Here is a 24,119-nt window from a genome sequence, read left to right as displayed (position 1 = left end):
CAAGTTTTGACACGAGCTCCCATTGCGTCTTGGATATTGGTAAGTACACTTCGGTAAATTATCAAAAATACTGTATTTTTTACTTATTTACAAAAATTTTATGTTGTTTTGAAAATATTCTTATTGTTCCATGGATATGATTTTCGGTATTGTTTGATTCGAACATAACCTATTCTAATGTCATTGTTGCTCGCGTGCTACTTGGGATTGTTTTGTTAAAAAACGTTACATTTTTGCTTTTGTTAATTAATTAGAATCTATATTAGTTCTTCACTAAAAATTTCGTTTATTATCAATTGTAAAAATATTAAATTAAAAAAGAGAGAAATAGTAATAATTAATTGACAACGGAAAAAATTAAATAATCTCGGACGATAAATAATTATTTTAATCTGTTAAAAAAGTATGGAAAAATTAATAAATATATTTATTTATCACTTTTTATTAATATTACATTTAATACACAAAAGTGTGTGTGAATTGCAATTGAGGTTAATTTGAAAATTGGCGCCATGTTCATATTCATTGTTCGAAAGTTGGCAACACTGACTCACTTGCACGACGCGACACTTGCCTTGCGCATACTTGTCAGTGATTGTTGTTCTTTCAATTTTCTCATAGTTTTTTGCATAAAAATTCTCTTTTCATAGATAAATTTCGTTTAATTACGACTGAAATCATTAAAATTTAATGAAATATAATGTATTTGTGCAAATAGATCTGTGGATGCCAATGATTATAATGGATGCGAACTTTTTTCTTCAAGTTCCGACACGAGCTCTCATTGCGTACATGATATTGGTAAGTATATTCAGATAAATTATCAAATATGTTATTTTTTTCACTCGTTTACCAAATATTTATGTACTTTTGAAAATATTTCCATTGTTCCATAGACACGATTCTAGAAATTGTCTGAATCAAACATAACCTATTTTTGATGTAATTGTTGTTCGCCTCGCATGATTGACGTGAAGTTTGACAAATTGTTTCTCATATTTTATTGTTTTGGGGTTTATTAATTTGTCCAAAAATATCCATTTATAGTCCATTTATATTATTAGTTTACTAATATTAGCGATTATATTCTTTTTTTTACTTAAATTTTCATAAAATATTTACGAACTTTATACGTGTGGCGAAAAGTGAGGTTAGGTCAATTGTCAAAAAAAATGAAAATTTTCAAATTTCACTTATTAATTCATTAAAACTATATAGTTAATATTAATTATTCGGTTAGAAATTATAATAAAAGTGGGAAAAATAATTTCGGAGCAGCAGGAAATATTTGAATTTGAAAATTCGAATTTTCTGCGCATGTATAGGTCACGTGACTATTTGAATTTGAACTCTTGACTTTATTATTTGAAATATTTATTACTTTACAAAGAATATCGAAATTTTACATATATACTGATAATTTTCATACTTTTAGTTTTTTATTAATTTTTTTCTTTTTCAGTCCACGTCCGAAAAAACAAACTGAAGGAGGAGGAAAAATGTTAAGGAACAAAAGTGATCTCTGCGCCTGTTATTTTTCCATAGGAGACGTGGTAGCGCAGCATCAATCGATCAACGTTGAACTCAGTGTTCGGTGAGTGAAATCTTCCTCTTTTTTTAACTTTTGGCTTCAAAAATTGGTGAGTGAAATCAAAGTCTTTTCTTTCTATTTAACTCCATCCCTGTTTGAAATAATTTTTATCCTATAAAATTAATTTAAAATTGAAAAAGTTCTTTTTCTAAAATATCGCGCTTTTAAATTGTACAATTCAAATATTAAAAATCAATTTTTTAAATTAATTAATTTTAATTAATTAAATAAATTAATTTAAGTTGAATGTAAAAATAAATTTAAAGTTTAATTTGACATAAATTTAAAGTTTAATTTCAATTAAATTCAAAAGTTGAAAATTTATTTTTTGTATATAAAATTTTTAATTATTATTGATCTAATTAAAGGATTAAATGAATATTTTTCAAACAGGGAAGGAATCTGAACAACATAGTGACGCCATTGACAAAATTTATTATTTTATAATATTTTTTACTTACGCTAAAAAAAATGTATTCTATTTAAATAACCGATTACTTGTCCATTATTAAATAAATATTTAGGTACTTGAATCAAATAATTATTATTTAAATCGTTTAAATAGAATTTAAATCAAATACTGAAATTATTGGTTTAAATACAATTTATTTGATTTAAATGAAAATTATTTGATTGGAGTAATGTTTATTTGAGAATAGGCAAGTAATCGGTAATTTGAATCAAATAAATTTTTTTACTCTATATATTAATATAATTATTACTATTATGTAGGTATTAATGTATAAATTAATATTTTTGTCAATGTTTTCTATTATTATTTTTATGCCTTGTTCTACTTTCCATTTGTTTCATGTTTTATATAATTTTTCATTATTTATAAAAAACTGAACTGTTTTTTATTTTTAAAAAGTATTATTTATAAAAAAATTGTTTTTTAAAATAAATATGATTTAAAATAGTTGATTTTTAAAATAAATATTATTTAGAAAAGTTGATTTTTAAAATGAATATTATTTTAAAAAGTATTTACTTGTAAAAAAGTTGTTTATTAAAACAAAGATTTCTCACATTTTGTAAATTTTAAAGTTATTAACAATTAACAAGTATTTAAATATCTTTAATTTTTTGAAAACAAAATTTTGTTTATTGAAGTTAAAATTTAATTAATGTGAAATTTCAGAATTAATTTTTACATTCTCATCACTAATGGGAAGGTATTTTTTTATAATTTGATTTAAAGACAAATGGAAAGTGTATTTTTGTTCAATATAATTTTAATTGCTTTGAGCTCAGGTGACGGATGCGTCCCGGGACGTATAGGTGAGCCTAACGTGCCCCTTTTATCCCTAGTGCAGGCTTGATTTGCACCTGGGCGGAATGTGAGAGAATCGTGGAGTGTTTAATTAAAAATTTGCTTTAATTATTTTAAAGAAATAGTTTTGAAGTAATTATAGATGATATGGAAAGGTAGGAATAGCTTTTTGTGTATAAATGAGACAATTTTTTTCGGTTCATTCTCCGCAATAGGTAGGGAAAGCGCAATTTATTTTTTTTTGGAATGAATGTAAGTTTATCTTTTTATTTATCATTTTTATTGTTGTCACTATGTTGTTGTATAAATATTTCTCAGTGATTGATAAATTATATTTTGACTCCTTTGTATTTTTCATTGAAAAATGAATTTTTATTTTTTGATCAACAATTCCAACATCAGCCAAAGATGTGAGGAAACGTTGAAGATTTCAAATTTAACTACTTTTTTTAAATTAAAATTTTTGTCTAATTATAAACAAATTATGACATAACAGTTTAAAAATCACATAAAGGTTTTTAAACAAAAAATTCTAAACATTCCGGGCTTTTAAAATTTTTTCGATAAATTATGATCCATAATCCATAACTTTTGAACGTACAAATGAACTAAATAATTAAAAAAATTTCCAAAAAAAATTACTGATTGCAATAAAATAAATAGCAAAAAATAATTTGCAATTAAATCTTACATATACCTATTTATAAATTTTAATTATTTTTTTAATTCATTTTAATTTTAAATTTAACATTTAGAAATTTTATAATTTATTTTTCTTATACTTGACGCAAAATTATTACAATAAAATTCTTAATTTGAAGAAGACGAATTAAATTTTGTTCATTTGAATGTTAAAAACTTTATAGAAATATGATAAATTTTGAAAATATCTTTGAAAAATTTCTTTATTTAAAAATTATCGAAATCGAATTTGACACCCCCTTAATTTTACTAGAAAAAATCTATTTGATTCAAATAAACGATTACTTGTCAATTATCAAATAAATCTTTATTTGAATTAAATAATTTTTATTTAACTCAATTAAATGGAATTTAGGTTCAATAAGTACAGAAATTATTTGTTCAAATACAATTTAATTGTTTAAAATAATTTTTATTTATTAATGATAATTTTATTTAACTCAATTAAATGGAATTTGCTTCAAGTACAGAAATTATTTATTCAAATACAATTTATTTGTATCAATTAATTTTTATTTAACTCAATTAAATGGAATTTGCTTCAAGTACAAAAATTATTTATTCAAATACAATTTATTTGTTTTAAATAAAAAGAAATTATTGTTCTTTGGAGACTATTTTCTCTTTTTTAAAGGATTTCGAAAAATTGAATTTGCAAAGTGAAAATTGAAAATCATAGACTTTGGGTACGAAAAGTAATGAACTGAATTTTATTGATATGTGCTTGAACTTTTACGAAGATATATATATTGTATCACTATATATAGTACATTGATAAATGTCAGTGTAAGCAGTAGAATAATAATTAGTCACATTTTTTTTTATTACATATTTGTATATTTTCGTCGTCTCTGCATAAATAAATAGTAATTTAAATATATACACATTCAACAAAATTTTTCTCACAGCTTTTTTTTTTTCTTGAAGAAGGTACGTTTGTTTGAAGGGTGTTATTATGTTGGTATGTCGTAGAAAAATATTTCAGCAAAATTTTTAACTGTAAAAAGTAATTGATTAAATAGAAAAAAAATTAAAAAAGGAATTTAAATATAGAATTTTTATTTCGTTTTGGTAATAATTTCAAAAACAAAATTTTGTTTAACTTTAGTAAGAAATTTTTATTTGTTTATCAATTGTTGCAATATCGCATTTTAAAAAATCAATTTTGTATTTTTAGTACATTAGAGAACGTACATTAAAATTTAGACTTTGTTATATTTTTGATTTTGAATTAAAAATAAATAAATTTTTAATTTTCATATATTTTTTTTAACTTTTTAATTAATTTTACTGGTGGTATTGTTAAAAATGTTGCTTAAATTTTTTCCTACTTCTCCAACATATTTTTTTTTTAATTTTACATTGCATAATATAATGACTTGACATTTTAACAAATTCTTATAAATTATTTATTTAATTAAATTCATATCATAGATATTTAATCACATATCATGTACATGCGTCGTTGATTTTAGCACCAGTTACAATTATATAAAAACGAATCTGCTTTACAAGTTTTAAATTAAATTTTCGGAATTCAATTTTAATTTTTTTCTGAATTCTAATTTTTTTCAATTTTTATAAAGTGAAAAATTACTTTTAACTTTCTTATTGTTTAGGGACAATTACTTTTTTCATGAATAGTGTATCAAGTTTTCTATTGTTTAGTCAAATTGCTTTCGAATTTTTTAATAAATTATTTTTTCTTTCTATTCAGTAGAAAATAATTTTTTATTCTTAAAAAATTGTTAATATTAGGAAAATTTATTTTATTGACAAAATTGAAAATAGATTTTTAATTGCAATTTTTTTTTAAACATAAAATAAAAGGTTTTCTATATAGGAAAAGTTGAATAAAAATTTTTTTATGGAAGATTGAAGAATTAAAGTAACTGTGGTGATTTTATACTATGTTTTTATAGACTAATACCAATGTTTAGAAATTTTTTTATAAACCTTTTATTACCATACTTTAGTCGCGAGAAACGTATTAATAACAATTGTAGAAAATAATCTTTTTACTTAATTGTAATGATTTATTATAATGGTTGTAAATCAAAATAAAATTTATTAAATTTTTGTACTTAATTTTTGGAAAAAAGTTAATCCACTTATTTTATACAATATTCGAATGGTTTAGAATAATGTAAATTATTAAAAATATCAATTTTTTTTTCTAATAAAAATTATAATTTATTTACTTGAAATAAAAAAAATATATTTACTAAATTTTTACATTTTATTCATTAAAAATAAATAGATAATGAAAATAATGTGATATTGTGTAAATACATTTTTATAAACATACAATTTTTGATGTTACATAAACTCTTTTTATTTATAAATATTTTCAATCCCTGCCAATAAAGTCATTTATAATAGAGTAGGCAAGCTTATAATAATATAATAATTTACCAGTAGAAATTAAAAATAGAGTTATAGTGTAAAATTTAGCGAAACATTTTTTTTAATATTGTATATGTGTCAAATTTTGTTTGCTTTTATAAATCTATATAATTTTAACATTTATTATTTTATTTCTTTTTTTTTTTTGAAAATAAAATATATTTTTCCATTTTTTATTATGTACTTTCGATGTTAGTTAAACACTTGTAAGTTTGTCATAGGATTACAGATTTATTTAGGTATATAAAGTTGAGGATTAAATTCTAATCTATAATATACGATAGGATTAAGGATTATAAATAAATTTTGTTCCTCTTCCAGCCTAAATTGTTTTTCTGGTCGAGTTTCAAGTTTAAAGATCATCAAAAACATTAAAAATGACATATTTCTTTTTTAATTTCAACATTTAATTTTTTTTTAATATTTAATTTAATTCAAACTCCCATAAAAAAAAGATATTTGACTGAGAGCCAATTAGACTTTTTATTTAGTACGAATCAATTTTATTTTAAATTAATTTTTATTTGGTTTAAATTAAATTTTAGTTGGTTCAAATTAAATTTTATTTTAGTCCAATAAAATTTTTATTTAAAACAAATAAAATAATTTAGTAGATTATGAGACTAATATACTTTCATTTAGCTCAAATATAAATTTATTTAAAAATTTTATGTAAACCAAAAATAATTATATTTTGTTTAAATGAAATTTTTCTCTGGGTGAACATGATAATATAACAAACTATATAATCTGGATAAAAATATTAATAAAATTTTATAATTTTTATAATTGTATTTCTAATATTAATTTATAAATGAGTATTATCTTTTCTGTATGGGTAAAAAAAATTATGTTTTGAAATTTATTAAACAATGATTAATATTTGGTTAAAAAATGTTGCAAAATGTTAGATGATCTTTCATACCAACTTTCGTAAAGTTTTGATAAAAAATGCATAGTAATGACTTTTGGTAGGACATAAATAGAAGGAATAGAAAAATTTAGCTAGAATTTGCCAACTAATTCAGATTATTGATTTTTTAATGTTTTTTTATTTTATTTATTAAAATAATGTTTGTCTTTTATTTCTTAATTCAGCACAGAGATCACAGTTTGTCTTCTTTTTTATTATGGAAATAATTTTTAATTTTTTTTTTAAGGAAATTTTTCCAAGTTCCAAGTTAATTTTATTAATTTTTATCTGAAATTTACTTCGTATTTAGTCAAATTCATGAAATTTTAAAACAAAAGTAGCGTTGAAATACAAATTTTGATTTTATTAAACAAAATTACAAACTAAGGCAAAAGATAAAATATCAATAATTAACAGAAAACGTTTAATAAAAAAAAAAAAAAATGAGAAAAAATCACTGTGATCCCTGAAAGTAAAATTTTTGAGTTATTTTTTCAAATAGATTATTTTAACAAATATAAATTAAAATAATACAGTAAAAAATGTGTCCTCCGTACTTGATTGGTTATACACTGTGACCTGCACAATTTTGCAATTTTTTTTGAGATGACTAAAGTATGGTACGACATTTTATTCGTTCGATTCGAGAAGGAGGTACACATGTATAATATATATTTATTTTTTTTCTTGAATAAATACGTCTATCAGTAACATTTAGAGAAAAATATATGACCTATTTTATATCGCGATATAATTAAATATTCACTTATTTTCTGTTATGTTTACATTTTTAATTGGGATAAAGGACGTTTAATTACTTCGCCATTACTGTCATTATTCCTTGTACAAAAATGAGAATAAGAAGGAGCCACATCAATGGCACACAAAATAGAATCTAGATTATGATTTTATTTATATTAAAAAATAGATTCACAATATTAATACTGATTATAGGCTTTTAACAGTGACTCCTTCAATTATCTTCAAGCGTGTTTCGTCTATTTTGGTTTTTTTTTATACATATTCGTTTAAACAGTTGCTTATAAATAAATTATAACCATCATTTTTTTTTTAATATCAGTTACAGTGTTGAGAATAAAATATATTCTCAAGTGAGAATATATTATTATTTATTTGAATTAGAATTCAATTATTGATTATTTTATAGTAAATATTGTACTTGACTATATTGCACTTGCATTTTCATTATTAAATTTTTCAATATTATTCGTTAGATTTTTGTAGACTTTGAAATCAATTCTTTATTTGAGATTTATTAATTTTTTATTTTTTAACTTGTTGATAGTTCCATTGAATTATAATATTTTTAGACAAAAGTAAAATATTCTTTCAATTTAGTTTCATGGTAATAATAATATGGTGTAATTATAATATTATGAGGTAATAATAATATAATTATAATATTATAGGCACACAGAGAAAAATTTTATTTAAACCAAATATAAATTATTTGAGTTAAATAAAAGTATATTTTTCTCAGAGACAACTGGATTATTTATTTGTTTTACATACAAATTTTTATCGAAGCAAATAAAACTTTTATTTTGAACCAAATAAACTTTTATTTATATCAAATGAAAATTTGCAACAAATAAAAAGTCCAGTTGTCTCTGAGTCAAATAGTTCTTTTTTCTGGGTGTGGTAATAATAATTTTGATCAATTTATTACAATGGCAATAACAAATATTATTTTTTTAAACAAATTATTAAATATCGCAGAAATTGGTTTTCTTTAAATGAATAATTTTTATTTGTTACTAAATTAATAATGTAAAAATTTGAGTAGAGAAAAATTAATTAATTTTTGCAAGAAAATTTTGTGTGCATTAAATAAGATTTGTTTCTAAGATACAGACTTTTTTAAATTGAATAATAAATTAATAATTATTTTTGTTACAATCATAATCATGTTTCTTATATCGTAGAGTAATATAATGCTTTCTAAAACTAAATCAGTGATTTAAGTAATTAGTGACAATAAATAGTGACTCTTTCTAAAATGTTTCAATCAGTAAAATTCGATTGTAAATCAATTATAAATTAATTAATTTTTAGTAATTTTTCACTGATAAATAATTTTACAAATAACTGTTATTTTTTTAGTATTTTTTTACTAAAATAGTTATTTTTCATTTTTGTCAATCAGTGAAAAATTACTCACAATTCTCGCACATTTTTTAAATTGATTTTCAGTGGAATTCTGTTGATTTAAATCGCGAAAAGTCACTGATAATCATTTTACTGATTCAATTTTATAAATTGGCGCTTTTCATTAATAATAATAACAACAACAATAATTTTTGTCAATAATTCTAATAATAATCTATTAATAATCTAATAATATTCTAATAATAAATAATTACTAAATTAATAATAATTTTACAATTAATAATTAAATTAATTTAAGAACATAAAAAGCGAGAAAAAATAAAATGAAAAAAATAATTAAAACAATTAATTAGATTATTAATTAATAATTTTAATAATAATAATAATAATAATAATAATAATAATAATAATAATAATAATAATTTTAACTAATTTTCTTGGGAATATCAAAGTCGATGGGATTGTATCGACTTTGATACTCCCTTAATATTTAGTTACACGTAATAAATAGATTTTATTAACTTGATGATCGTTATATTTTAGAATAGAATTAGTTTTGATTCTTTTTATTGTTAATTCTAATTACTTTCTTTGATTTTGGAAAACGTCTAATAATATAAGCGACTGTTCTTTTTTCCCTTCATTTTTCGCGCAAGGTTCGGTTTTATACAGCTGCCAATTGAATATAATTTCTCATTTCTAGAAAAAAAATGATTTTTTTCCTTATTATTTAATTGTATATTATATAGTTTTATATAAGCACGAGCGCCCGAGAAAATATTGATAAGCTATAGATTTCTCTGATTAACAAAAGAAAAAAAATTATTGAAACGTAACAGTTGACATTCATCTGACTTTTTCATTTAAAACGTTGACAGCTGGCTCTTTACGTTCCTTCGCTAAAATTAATTTAAATTTTATTCACTGCTTCACGAGACTACTGTATTTCTGAAAAAGAATAAAAATTAACATTTTTAATTTAATTTTAGGAATGTTCATTTGTATTTATTAAAATATTTCAACTTTAATATGTGACGTGTTCCGAAGAATGTTACCTAAGAAAGAAAAAAATTTAGGTTATATTCGTAATTTTTTGAATGAAAATTTGTAAAGAGAATTATCTTTTAAAATAAAATATTGACGTTCAAATCTTCATTACATTTGAAATAATTAATAAAAACTGATTTTAGTTTTTAATTAAACATAGAAACTTTTTATGAAGGCAAAAATAACACAAACATAACCTCAATATATTTTATTTCTTTAGTTCTCGGAGCGCGTCACATACAATACGTGAATAAATAAATAAATATAAAATATGTGCTCTTATTAATTATAATAAATATTAAAATATTTAAAATATTAAATTATAATAATTATAATTAATTATAATTAATTATAATTAGTTATTTTCTACTATTAATTAGTTATTTTTTATTAATTTAAGGAATCTAATTTAGAGGAACGAATATCAAGAGATACCGTTTATTAAATCATTAATCAAATATTAAATTATTAAATCAATCTCCATAATTTGTTTGAACAATAAACTAATAAACGGAATCAAAGATGTTAGATGTAATATTAGGATACAAAATTTGTATAGTGTAAAAATAAAATTTTTCAGCTTAATTGACGTGTTTGAAAATACGAATTTTTGAAAATTTTGTTAATTAATCGAAAATCATGCATTATTTATTTTTAGAAAATAATTTATAATATATTTTGAATACTATATTGATTGAGTCTGTGTGTTCATTCATATTATAATGACGTCAGTCAGTTATAAAAATCACACCCTACAGTAATATTTTTTTTTACAAAAAATAACAAATTGTGAGATTATATTTATCACGAAAGTTAAAATTAAATATTTCAAAATTTGCTTCTTATTAGTTTAATAAAAAATCTGCTTTAATTTGGAAATAATACTATAAATATTTAAAAATTTTTACAAAACTTTTTGCGAGTTATTACTCTTTAAATTTGAATTAGTAAAAAGTGTTGACTAATTTGAATTTAACTAACTTTTTGCTTCTGAATTAGTAAATTAGTTTAAATGGTTATTTTTATTAGTAAAATTTACTAATAAATTAGTCGAAATGACAATTTATTAGTAAAATTTTACTAATTAGTAAAAATTTACTTACTAATTCAAATTAGTTAACATTTTTACTAATTTAAGTTTAGAGAGTAAAATCGAGTTACAAAATTATAAAAAAAATAAATAATTATGACCAGTTATATTTATTTATTAAAATATTTATAAATAAATAGATAATATTAATAACAAGAAAAGGAATCATGCAAACAATATTATTTAATTAATGTTATTAATTATAAAATAAATATATTCCATGGAAAAAAGTATTCATATATATGTTTTTTATAATGTATAATTATTAATATTAATTGATAATATGCTGGTAATTAATTAACTTTAATGGTGCTCTCTAAATATGAATTAGTAGTTTTCTATTAATTAAACAATGCAGATTCGATTAAGAATTTTTCTATGAATTAAAACATTTATTAATTAATTAACTATTATTAATACTTATTTTATTCAATAGTTAAAAACTATTAATTTTATAGTAAAATATCTATTAATTGAAATAGTGAAACTTTACTATATTGCATTTGATAGTAATAATTGATACTATAATAATAACTATATTGTAATAATAATTACAAAATAATTAGTAATTTTGTACTAAAAATTAGTAAAATTCTTTACTATATAATTATTAAACGAATCCGCATTTTCTAATTAGTAGAAAGTTGCTAATGAAATTAATAAAAGTCATTTAGTAATAATTTTACTAGGAATCAATTTTGCTAACAATTAGTAGAACTGTTTTATTATATAATAAGTATTATAATATTATATGTTATCTAAATTTTAATTAGTAAAAATTATTATTAATTTGACTTGGAGACCGACTATTTCCTTTTAATTTAGTAAATTTTACTAATAACTTAGAAATTACTGTTTATTATTAGTAAAATTTACTAATTCTAAAGCAAAAATTAAGTCACTACTTCAAATTAGTAAACAATTTTACTAATTCAAATTTAGAAAGTGTATTCAAAAGTCGATAAAAAAGTTATGCTAATTCTTTTAGTGAATTTGGTGTCTAGTATTTAGTGAAATTCTACTAAAAAATTTAAACTGCTTACTAAAAAATTAGTAATTTTTACTAATCAAAAAGGAAAAAAGTCCATGAAAGTTATTAACTCTCTAAACTTGAATTAGTAAAAATATTTACTAATTTGAATTAGTGACTGACTCTTTGATTGTAAATTAGTAAATTTTGCTAATAAATAGTAATTTCTACTAATTTTTTTTAGTAAAATTTACTAATTCAAAAGCAAAAAGTCAGTCACTAATTCGAATTAGTAAACATTTTTACTATTTCAAATTTAGAGAGAACAATTAGTGAAATTTTGCTATTTGTTTGTAGAATTCTACTAATTCAGATTTAGAGAGTTATAAATATTTTATATTGCATTAGTAATTAGTTAAAAGTTGACTTACTATTTTGTAATTAATAACATTAACAAAATTAATAATATTATAAACATTCAATGCCTATATAAATAAATAGTTTAATAAATATTATTCGTATCTTAATGATTAATTTTGTAATTAATTCTAAATATTAATTACTAAAGAAGCAACATTAAGTATATAATGTGAAAGTGTAAAAATTTTTTAAAAACACATATTTAACTATGAAGAAAGAGAGAGGATAGTGCACAATGAAGGAGAGTAATTCGACAACACGCACATATTTGATTTTCTCAATGGAAAATGAAAGTACGATTGACAAAATATTAGTAAAATATAATTTTACTATTATTAGATTATTAATTTATTTATATTAATTAATATATATATTAGTAAAATATAATTTTGCTAATATTTTTGCAATTTTTGCAACATGTATAAAAATAACAGTTCACTATGTTTATATATAAAAGAAGGTGGGACGTCACAATATTTTTTAGAGAGAATAGTTTTATATTTAGGATGAGACGATCAAAAATAGGGTGATAAAAAGTTATTAGAGAGAAAGAACTTTCTAAGCTACAGAATATGTGTACGTATACATAACATACATGTATGATGGAGAAAAGAGGAAACTGATTATAAATATTTTTTTTTAAATTCATCTCGAGTTCTTTCTTAATTTGCCTGTTTTTTTTTTCTTTTTTTTCTTTACCTAAAAGTGAAGTATATCCTGGCAGGCGATTCAGCCTCTCGATGTTATCAAACATGTTTTTTAGTCGACTTTCATCCTCCTGTTGAGAAGGGGGGAACCATTTTTTTCCTCGGACTCCCACAAATTTCCCCCGAAACTCCCAGCGAGGATTTTTCTTACCACGAGTTCCGAAATGCCAAAAGGGCGATCGCTTTTCGAAATTCTGGGGTACACTTTCCTCTCTATCTCTCATTGGCTCTGTCGTTTATCCATAAGAAAATAACAAAAAATTCCGCAGTACAGTTTTCAAAAAAAAAAAAAATGTTAATAAAAACAGGGATTTTTAGGGATAATTATAAAATTAATTATTAATTAATTATTAATTAATTATTAATTAATTATTAATTAATTATTAATTAATTATTAATTAATTATTAATTAATTAATTAATTAATTAATTATTAATTATTAATTATTTTTTTAGGGTATCTACTAACCGGGAATAAGCCAGGAATTTTATGCCAATCCGGGAATTTTTTCATCAAATTTAAAAAAGTTTTATTATTATTTAATTTGTTTTTAAAAAATCGCTTTTTATGTCAATTTTGATAGATATTTATACTGTTCTCTAAATTTGAATTAATTAGAAATAATTAATTTGATAGTAAAAAACCAGTCACTGAATCAAATATAGTATGAAAATAAATTTTAAAAAATTATCGAATTAATCGAGGAATTAATAGAAATTTTGTGAAATTCAACTGAAAATAATTTAATTTGTTAAAGAATTTCATTAAAAATTTTTTAACAAATCGTTTTTTCAAAGTATTTTAATTTAATAATTTCTCAATGACAATATTGTTCAGAAACTCATTCTTTTCTTTTGGAAAAGAAACATTACATATTTTATTATATTTTTCAATTACAAATTTTAATTGAAAATGAAATTGAAACTTTTTAAATTTTTAGAAAATAAAGGAAAACATTTTACTCAAAAAAATGTTCTGTTACATTTAGTTACGAATTTCTTTAATTGTAAAATTATTCGAAAACATCAAACACTTTTTTTTTAAAATAAATATTTAATCAATATTATTTTTCCATAGGAATTAAGAATTTCAAAAATTTCAAATTCAAATCTTTTTAAATTCAATAACTTATAAGAATGTTTTATAATAATTAAAGATTACCGAGTGATAAAATAATTGTTTTATATTATAAGAATATTATTACAGTAACTTTTTCAAAATTATTTTCATCATTTCAAATCAATTATTATTTTCTACAATTTTTAATTATTTTTTCTGAAAATAATTGAATTCTTTAAAAGAAATTTTATTATTTATAAAAATAATTTAATTATTGCGAAGGAATAAATAAAAAATTTGTAAATAATTGAATTCCTGAGAAATTTTTATTATTTAGGTATGAAAATAATTAAATGTTTGCGTAATATTTTTGGAAATTTGAAATTGATTTGAAAATATTTGAACTTTGGGGAAGAATTTTGTTATTTATAAAGATAATTGGGATTTTGACGAGAATTTTTTTTTAAATTTGAAAGATAATTGAATTTTATGAGAAGAATTTTATCACTCTTGAAAATAATTGAATTTCTACAATTATTTGTAATTTTTCCAAAATTGCATTTTTTTTTAGTGTTTTGAACAAAACTTTGAATTACAAATTTTTAAATTTCATTATTTTTAAAATTGCTAATTTCATCCTAAACAGTTAGTAAATTGTTGCTAGTTTTTTAATAAAATGGAATTTTTGCAAAGTTTTTTTTTGAAAATTCTTAAAAATAAGATTTTTGAAATTTTTCAATTCTATTATGTTTAAAAATAATTGAATTTTTATAAACAAATAATTAAAGTTTTTTAAAATAATTGCAATTTCTTTACATTCTATTAAAAATAATTAAATTCTTTAAAATTTTACTTTTAAAAATTTCTTCGCAATATATTCAATTATTTTTATAAATAGTAAAACTCATTGCAGAATTTCATTTTTTTTAATACAATTTTAATCGAATTCCTCGAAAAATGTAATTATTCTTAAAAATTATTTTTAAATTCGTCGAAAGAATTCAATTATTTCTAGAAACTGTAAAAAAATTCTTCTCAAGAATTAAATTATTCCCATAAATAGCAAAATTTTTCAGATTTACTAAATTCTTTTGCATATTATTTAAAAAAAAAATTCTTCACAAAAATTCAATTATTTTCAAAAATTGTAATAAAATTCTACGCAAACATTTAATTATTTTCATAAATAATATTCTTTGGAAGGATTCAATTACTTTATAAATAGTAAAATTCTTTGCAGAAATTCAATTAGTTAATACATTTTAATAAAATTGAATTAATCAAATTTTCAATTACAATTATAAACAGACAAGATTATTTTAAAAAATTGAAAAAATTCTTTGTTTAATTCAATTATTTTCCAAATTTGTAATTAAAATTATTAAAAAAAACATTATTTTCAAAAAAAAATTTAAAGAAACTTGTCAAAAGAATTTAATTATTCATAAAAACTGTAATAAAAATTTTGGAAGCCATTTGTAGATTTATTTATGTTCGAAATAAAATAAATTTAAATTTGATGAGAAAAAAAACGGAAAAAATTAGGACAAAGCCGGGAGTTTTGTTGAACGAAAATTGTAGACACCCTGTTAAAGTTTTTTTTTTTTATAAAAAACGTTGGATATTTTAATTCTTTTGTTTATAATTTTATATTTTTTTGTGAATAAAGTTTTGAATGTTTAAACTTTTAATACGTATCTATTAACCTTTTAAAATATAAAAGGGTCATTAGCGTAAAGTGAAATTGTTCTGCATTTTGAAATTGTTATTTCAAGCATGAATTTTCCACATAAATAATTGTAATATGCAATTATTGTGTAGGACATTATTATAGATTTTGTTGAGAGAGAAATTAGAATGTCACTCGAATCACGCTTTTATTGTTTTTTGAATAATTTAACAGGTGTAGGTATTTTATATTATAAATATTCAGCGATATCGAATTTTGATAATTATTTTATAGTAAAACATTTTGAAAAATTTTTCTCTCGCTTACCTTGAATACTTAATAGTTTCCGTTTTCCCCCCTCACTATACGTCCCAGAAGATTGTTCTGCGTCCCTTTTACCCCTTACTCCCTGGAATTCAAAGTAAAAAAGCAATATTAATAAATTAATATTATAAATCAATATATCAATAAATAATTTAAATTCACAAGCTTTTGTGATTCAACGTTTAAAAGAAAACTTTTTTTTAAACAGAAAATAATTTTTTTGTTCATAAATTTTAATTTTTTTATTTATATTTTTTTTACTTGTTGATGATATTATAGTTATTTTTATTATAATTTTTATTGAGTTATTAATTAATAATATATATTGAGTTATTATTACTATTGCAATAAATATTGAATTAACAACCTGAAAGCCCATGATAGCTCGTTTTTGTAAATCTTGAATGTCGTTAAACGAATTTTTTTTGCCTCTCATTCCCTGAAAGCCCATTGGTGCTCTTTTCTCCCACTCGTCGTTAAATTCTTCTCTTTTGCCCCTCATTCCATGGAAGCCCATGGCTAAGGCTCTTTTTTCAAATTCGTCAGGATAATCGTAAGCGTATGACTTTTTCCCCCTTGTTCCATGGAACGGCATTCGTGCTCTCTTTTCCATATCCTCCAGAATCTGTAAATTCAAAGAATTTTTTAAAATTTACTATTAAAGTTGATTCGATATTTTACTCAAAAAATAATAATTTTTCTAAAATTTCAAAAAATAGAAGTCTTTTTTAAAAATTAAATTTTTTGCTGACTCCTTTTGCTAATAAAGAAATTTACTAGATTCAATTAATCTTTCTAAATTTAAGTTCGTAAAAAAGTTTACTAATTTTAATCAGTGACTGAATTTTTGCTTTTCAATTAGTAAATTTTACTATGTAATAAATAGTAATTTTCACTAATTTATTAGTAAAGTTTACTGATTCAAATTTAGAGGGATTGAATGAGATATATTTTTTATTCTTTTCTTATTTTTATTTGTTAAACACTGAAGATGCAATTATCTTCAAAAAAAAAAATAATTGTAATCATTATTATAATGTCCTGTTAATAAATAAATAATTATAATAAAATAATAATAGAAAAAAAAGAAAAATGTGCAGTGAGAAAAAATTATTTGAATCAAATAAAAATTACTTGGTTCAATTAAATGGTTTACTTGTCTATTATCTATTGAATATTTATTTGAACTAAATAAATATTTACTGGACCCTAGTATTTTATTTTATCGTATTAAATAAACAATTATATTTGCGTCAAATATAAATTACTTAAGTCAAATAAATGGAATATTTAGAACTAATAAATAATGGTTTAAATCAATTATGAAAATTATTTAATTCAATAATGCACAATTAAATAAATATTTATTTGCAAGAATAATATTTTTTTTCTAAAAACTAAAAATTTATTTGTAGCAAGTAGGTATTCACGAAAAAAAATTTATTTGTCCCAAGTAATTTTTATTTGTTCAAAAAACTTAAATATTTGAGATAAATAAATAAGTAATTAGTGTCAAATAATTTATTATTTGTGTTAAATAGATTAATTTATTAGATTCGATTAATTATTTACTTGAACCAATTAAGATTTATTTGGTTCAAATCAATGTAATTTAAATAATTCAAGTTATTTGAATCAAATATATTTTTTTCTTGAATGTAAATAGCTTAAAAATAATAATATAATAGAATAGAATTTATTTCTTAATGCTAAAATTTTTAAAAATAATAATTATGATAATTATCACACTGAAAGAAGATTTATTTGGTTAAAATAATCAATTACTTGTCAATTATTAAATAAATATTTACTTGAATCAAATAATTTTTATTTGAGTCAATTAAATAGTATTTTCTTCAAATATTGAAATTATTGGTTCAAATACATTTTATTTCACTTAAATAAAATTTATTTGATTCAAGTAAATATTTATTTGATAATGGACCAAGTAAACAGTTATTTGAATGAAATAAATATTTTTTTATAATTAGGTATAATATTATTTTTTATAATTTATATTATTATTTATTTCATTATAATTATAATAAAATAATAATAAAAATGTATAATTAGTTTAAATTATAAAAAAAAATTTTTGAATTTTATATAAAAAAAGTTTCGTAATTATAGTTTAGAAATTGATAAAAGAAAATAAAACATTTTGTTTTATATTCTTTTATATGAGAGTCGCTCGTAAATGTAATGTACTGATATGATTTTCTCAACGATTTGTTATATAAAATGGAACTTCTGTCAACTTGTTGAATTCTTACTTCTTCAAAGGACTTTTTGCCCCTGACTCCTTGAAAACCCATTGGTCCACGCTTATTGAATTCGTCTTCGTTTGTGTTCTTTTTACCGCGCATCCCTTGAAAACCCATCATTGCAGCTCTCTTCTCAAAATCTTCGTTATAGTAAGGATCTTCAAAAATTGGTACCAAATACTCCTTTTTTCCTCTCATCCCTTGAAAACCCATTGGTGCACGTTTATCCGAATTTTCAAAAGGAAAACTCTCCTCTATGTCGGGTCCAATAATAATTTTCTTTCCTCGCATTCCCTGCAATTTTCATTATATTTTTTTTCTTCTTTTAATTTAAAAACTAAATTCAAACATAAACTAGAATTTTTTTTTAAATAAAATAATTTCATTTCGGTTGTTTAACATTTAATTTAATTAAAAATTTTATTATTCAACATTTCGTTCAATTGGAAAATTAATTAAAAATTAGAATATTTATTTTATTAAAAGAAGTAACGTAATTTCGAATTTTTTATTTTCTTTTACAAATAATTAATTAAAAATGTAAAACTTTTTCTTTTTTTCACAAATAATCTAAAATGAAAAATTTGCATCTTCGTTTCAAAGTTTTACATCTTTAATAGTCAAAGTAGATAAAAGGATTTGAAGGAATTGGAAAAATTTACTCTTGGGAAGGACATGGATTATTATTTGCGTAGACAATTTTTTTTTTGTGATAAGAAAGCAAAGGAGAAAGAGAGAGATAGAAAAAAAAAGTTGAAGTCGATAATCGTGCTTTAAAAGCTTGATCACGATTTACCTGAAACCCCATGGGGGCTCTTTTAGAGTAGTCGTCGTTTTCTGAAGATGTAAGATCTTTTTTGCCTCGCATCCCCTGAAAACCCATTGGCGCTCTTTTTTCTTGGGACACATCATTTGATAAAGATTCCTCGGCGTATGCACAAGTCACTATAATTACGAGAAAAATAATTGGGCCAGCAAACATTCTGCAATCAAATAAATATACTATTATTTTTTTTCATAGCAAATATTTTTTTTTCATGACAAATATTTTTTTTCATAAAAAATATTTATTTTCTATGATAGTTTCAAAGAAAATAATTTTTACATCTGTTTAATGGGAAATTTTTTCATCTGACAAAACGCCTTTTAATTAAATTATATAATAAATGAAAATTAAGTAAACAATAAATGATAATTAAAATAAAATAATTAAAATAAAACATAAATTAAAAATTATTGACAATTAATAATTTGACATTGCAAGTAATTAGAAATTTAATTGTTTATTTTAATTGTATTTAATAGTAGGTAATTATTTCGTTGAAATGTAATTAATTGTAGAAGTATAATTAATTAGTTTAAATTTAATAATTAGGATTTATAATTAAATATAAATTTTTCTTTAATTTTGAATACGATTTTTGAATTGCATTTTAATATTACAATTAGAAAAACTAAAAAAAATTTGCTTTAAGTATATCTTGGGATATTTTCAATACCGAAGTAAAAAGTGAAAAAAAAAAATAAAAGTTTAGTCCAGAGACAGCAGAATACGAAATGTTGATTTAGCATATATGTAAAATTTTGTGGTAAGCCGATGTACTCGTATCCAGAAACAAAGTTAAAATTGACAAAATAAGTTAAATTATCTTTTTGAAAATTCTTTTTCACGATAGAATTGAATTATACAATTTTTTTCTATTCAAATTCTGTACTTTTTTTTTAATATTATCTTCTTTTATTCATCTTGTTATCCTTTTTTATTCAAAAGGTATTTTGTCAAATAAAACAAGTTTATCATTAATCTAAAGTATAAAATTTTGTTTTCTTTTGAAATAAGTATTACAAAAAAAAAATACTTTCCTCTCAGACAAGTAATACAACTTGCGGTTACAAAAGTTTTAAATAGAAATTTAAAAAGTAACAAAAAGTTCTTTTCTCATTTTTAAATTGAAAATTTCATTTATTGGGAGCACTTTGAAAATTATATTTTATATTACAGAGAGAGATAGAGGAGAGCTTCTCATTGCAAAACGTTTTCTAAAAAGCCGGATAAAACTTGTCGGAAAGCTGAGTATAAAATGTATTCATAAATTATTTACGAGGACAGCTCACTTGAATGGAAAATCGAATTTATATCAAGTTAACTGTGCGATTATAGATTGAAATTCAAATGAATTATTCGAGAATTATTATTTTCTGATTTGATTATCATTTTGAATTTTTTATGTTTTCCGCACTTTTGGTAAAATTTCCCTTTATTTGATATCAAATAAATTATAGGTACTTATGAATAAACTCTCATTACTGAATTTATTAAATCGCGTGTAGATACTTATTGGTTTTACATTGAGTTTACTTATTTTAATTATTACCATTGTTTATTGTAATACTATTGTTATCTTTTTCATGTTTTTTGTTTATTATTTGCTATTATCATTATTAAGATAAAGATTAGAGATAAATTTATTTCCTTAATGCTACATATGCTATTGTCATTATTATTATGTTAGAATTATTTTCTTGTTATTACTACTATTATTATTATTGTTTTTATTATTATATTTATCATTATTATTATTTTTATTACTCTCTGAATATGAGTCAGTGAAAGTTGACTGATTTAGATTTAGAGAGTATTATTACCGTTTTTATTATTATTATTATTATTATTATTATTATTATTATAAAAATAATAATTATTATCATTGCTGTTACTATAATATTTTTGATGATTATTGCATTTTTAATTTTTACGCTCGATATGAAAAATTTCCGAAATAAATTAACCCATTTAGTAGTGACTTTTGAAAAATTAATTTTGACTCTCGATTTTAAACAATTTATTTTTAGAACAACATACAGACGAATAGATATAAAAGTGATGTAAAGTATGTAGGTTCGTATGCATTTATTGTTTAAATTTGATTAAATGCTGTGTGACTGACAGATCCGAGTAAAATTGAAATAGAATTTCTCTACTTTGTGTTTTGAAATTAAAAAATCTTTAGTTTAATCGTATTTGCTGAAACAATCATTTTTCAAGCTTGTATAAATTTTTATTGTTTTTTTAGTTTTTCATTATTTTATTATAAAAGAGTAGGTATAAATGTCAAGGAGACATAATTATTTCAATAAAATTAACAGCAATTATCATTATTAAATATTATATATAATGAATCAAGTAATGAATTATTATTTAAATTACAATAATATATTATTTATTATTATATAATTATGTAATAAACACAGGGATCACAGTTAGTTCCCTTTTTTCATAATTTCCCCCTTTTTATCCCCTGAAATTAATAAAATCCCCTAAAACACCTAAAATAATAAATTTTCTTTCCTTCTCCTCTCATTTTTAAGAAAAAATTATAAAATTGTAAATTTTTCTGTAAATTAGACACATTTTTAGTTAAATTTTTACTTTTCGTAAACTTTGAAAAAATGTTAGTTTTTGTAACTTAAAAATCTTTTTATAGGTATTATTTCTCAGAGTCTTTAAACTTTTAGAAATTTTTTCATAAAAGGTAACAAATATAAAATAACTATACTTCTTTTGTTATTTATTTATTTAATTTATTTATTTTAGTTATTTATTTTAGTTGTATTATAAATTTTACTAAATTCAAAAGTATATTTTACTAATTTTCAATAAAATTTACAACGCATATCATAAAATTTACTCTGGAAATAATGATTTTTAATAGCAAAATTTACTATTTTTAATGTAAATTTTTTTTATTCAAATTATTCAAATTTCAAGCAGCTATTAAAAATTCTTATTTTTAGAGTAAATTTTACTATTTTTGAAGTAAATTTTTCTAACTTTTATAGAAAAAATTGTATTGGAAAATTGTAAAAGTTATACTGGAAATAAAAATTTTTAATTTAATAACAATTTTAATAAAATTTACTAATTCAAAAGCAAAAAATCAATTACTATTTCATACATTTTTTCTAATTTAAATTTGGAGAGTAATTTAAAAATTCCTCCTTTTTAAACTGAATCTCCTTTTTGAAAAATAAAAATCCTCTTTTTTACCTAATTTACCTAATATTACATGAAAAAATCACCGTTATCCCTGTAAATATTAAAAATTACAATAATTTTAATAATTATTTTAATTTTGTAATATATTGTAAGTTTGTAATAATTTATATAAATATTATTATAATTTATAACAGATTTATAATAATTATTATTATTTACTATCATTATTTACTATTATTATTTACTATTATAATTATAAATTATATAAATTAATTATAATTATAATTCTAATAAATAATAAACTTCTAATAAATATTATGAATTATTATTATTTCAATTTCAGTAAAAATGATTAATAAAATAAAATTATCTATCAAGTATGAAATAAAAAGTGAAGTGTAAAATTCAGAAATAATTACATAAATTGAGAAAATGTAATTAGTGCGAGAATGAAATAAAATTAATAAGGAAATGATGAAAAGAATTCAACTTGTATGGTGTTAAAAATAGAAAATGTGAAGAGTTACTTTTCACGATTCAGTATTTTTTTCTTTCTTTTTCTGTCGTTTTAAAGAAGACGTTCACATTGTTGCGTTCGCACGTGAAATAAATGTGAAACGGTTACCGCAGCAGTTCACATATTTGTATCATATATATAGTTGTTTCCTGTTGTTTAGATCCCCCTAACGAAAGTAAAATGCTCGATTTCTTCCCTGTTGACACGCAATCGGAAGCTTCTATCCTTCGAAAGAAAAGGATCTTTGAAAAGAATTATTTTCCCCTTTTGATCCTTTTATCTTGCACATAATTGAGGGAAAAAAAAATTGTTATCTATATTATAGTTTCTTCTTCTTTTTTCGAAAAACAGAAATTTCTTTTGTACTACTTAAAAAGTTTCTTATTCTAATTCAGTACATGTACAGAATTATTTATCGTTTTTGAAAAGAAATCGTTGGCAAAAAATTGTTGTTACCAAAGGATTGTTATGAACTATACTTTTATATACTTAATTTATATTGCTATATTTTTTTTATAAATGCGGCAAAAGTAGTGGATATTAATTGAATCGAGTTGCATTCAGAAAGATTTTGCTTTATGAAAATTCTTTTTGAATTGAAGTATATGTATATATATTTAGGGTTGATTGTTGGTAGTTTAATTTTGTAAAATATGTGTAGAAAAATATATCCAATTATCTTGAAATGGAAACTTAGTTTATATCTGAAAATTTAAATGAATAAGTCATGAAGGAGCCGAGTACTTAGTATATATTAATTAACTAGAAAGCAGAAATTCAAAATCATTTATGTCCCTAGTCACGGACTTTATTCCTATGGAAGATCTCAACCTCTCAGGAGACTCAAAGGAAGACCAGCGCTAATTTTCTACGGTTTCCTAATTTTCTATATTTACATACATGCAATATTCTCTAGAGAAATGAATATTTCTATAAATAAATTCTTTTCCATATGAAAAATTACATTTTTCGTAGTTTAAAATTCAATTGTCGATGATTAATTATTAGACTATAGTATCGAGATTAGTTAATTAATAAAT

The 24,119-nt window shown here is 20.9% G+C and overlaps 1 protein-coding gene across 2 annotated transcripts in view; it reads right to left on the bottom strand.

Annotated features, from left to right (window-relative positions):
• Positions 1–9,335: 9,335 nt before the first annotated feature.
• LOC122498258 (tachykinins) overlaps positions 9,336–24,119 on the bottom strand; it is an 83,513-nt gene continuing 68,729 nt past the window's right edge. Inside the window, exons 2-7 of one of the 2 annotated variants that reach the window (XM_043605913.1) lie at positions 19,362–19,548; positions 18,575–18,859; positions 16,669–16,926; positions 16,305–16,386; positions 13,242–13,478; positions 9,336–9,963 (exon numbers count right to left, since the gene is read on the bottom strand). In XM_043605913.1, coding sequence (XP_043461848.1) covers positions 9,953–9,963; positions 13,242–13,478; positions 16,305–16,386; positions 16,669–16,926; positions 18,575–18,859; positions 19,362–19,547 — 1,059 coding nt within the window. In that variant the 5' untranslated portion in view covers position 19,548 and the 3' untranslated portion in view covers positions 9,336–9,952. The remainder of the gene's footprint in view (positions 9,964–13,241; positions 13,479–16,304; positions 16,387–16,668; positions 16,927–18,574; positions 18,860–19,361; positions 19,549–24,119) is intronic. The other variant, XM_043605914.1, reaches the window with a different exon arrangement.

This window comes from Leptopilina heterotoma, unplaced genomic scaffold (assembly GCF_015476425.1).
Source record: "Leptopilina heterotoma isolate Lh14 unplaced genomic scaffold, ASM1547642v1 Lhet_144, whole genome shotgun sequence".
Taxonomy (NCBI): domain Eukaryota; kingdom Metazoa; phylum Arthropoda; class Insecta; order Hymenoptera; family Figitidae; genus Leptopilina; species Leptopilina heterotoma.
Note: the sequence above shows the minus strand (reverse complement) of the source record. Positions and strands in the feature narration are given on the sequence as shown.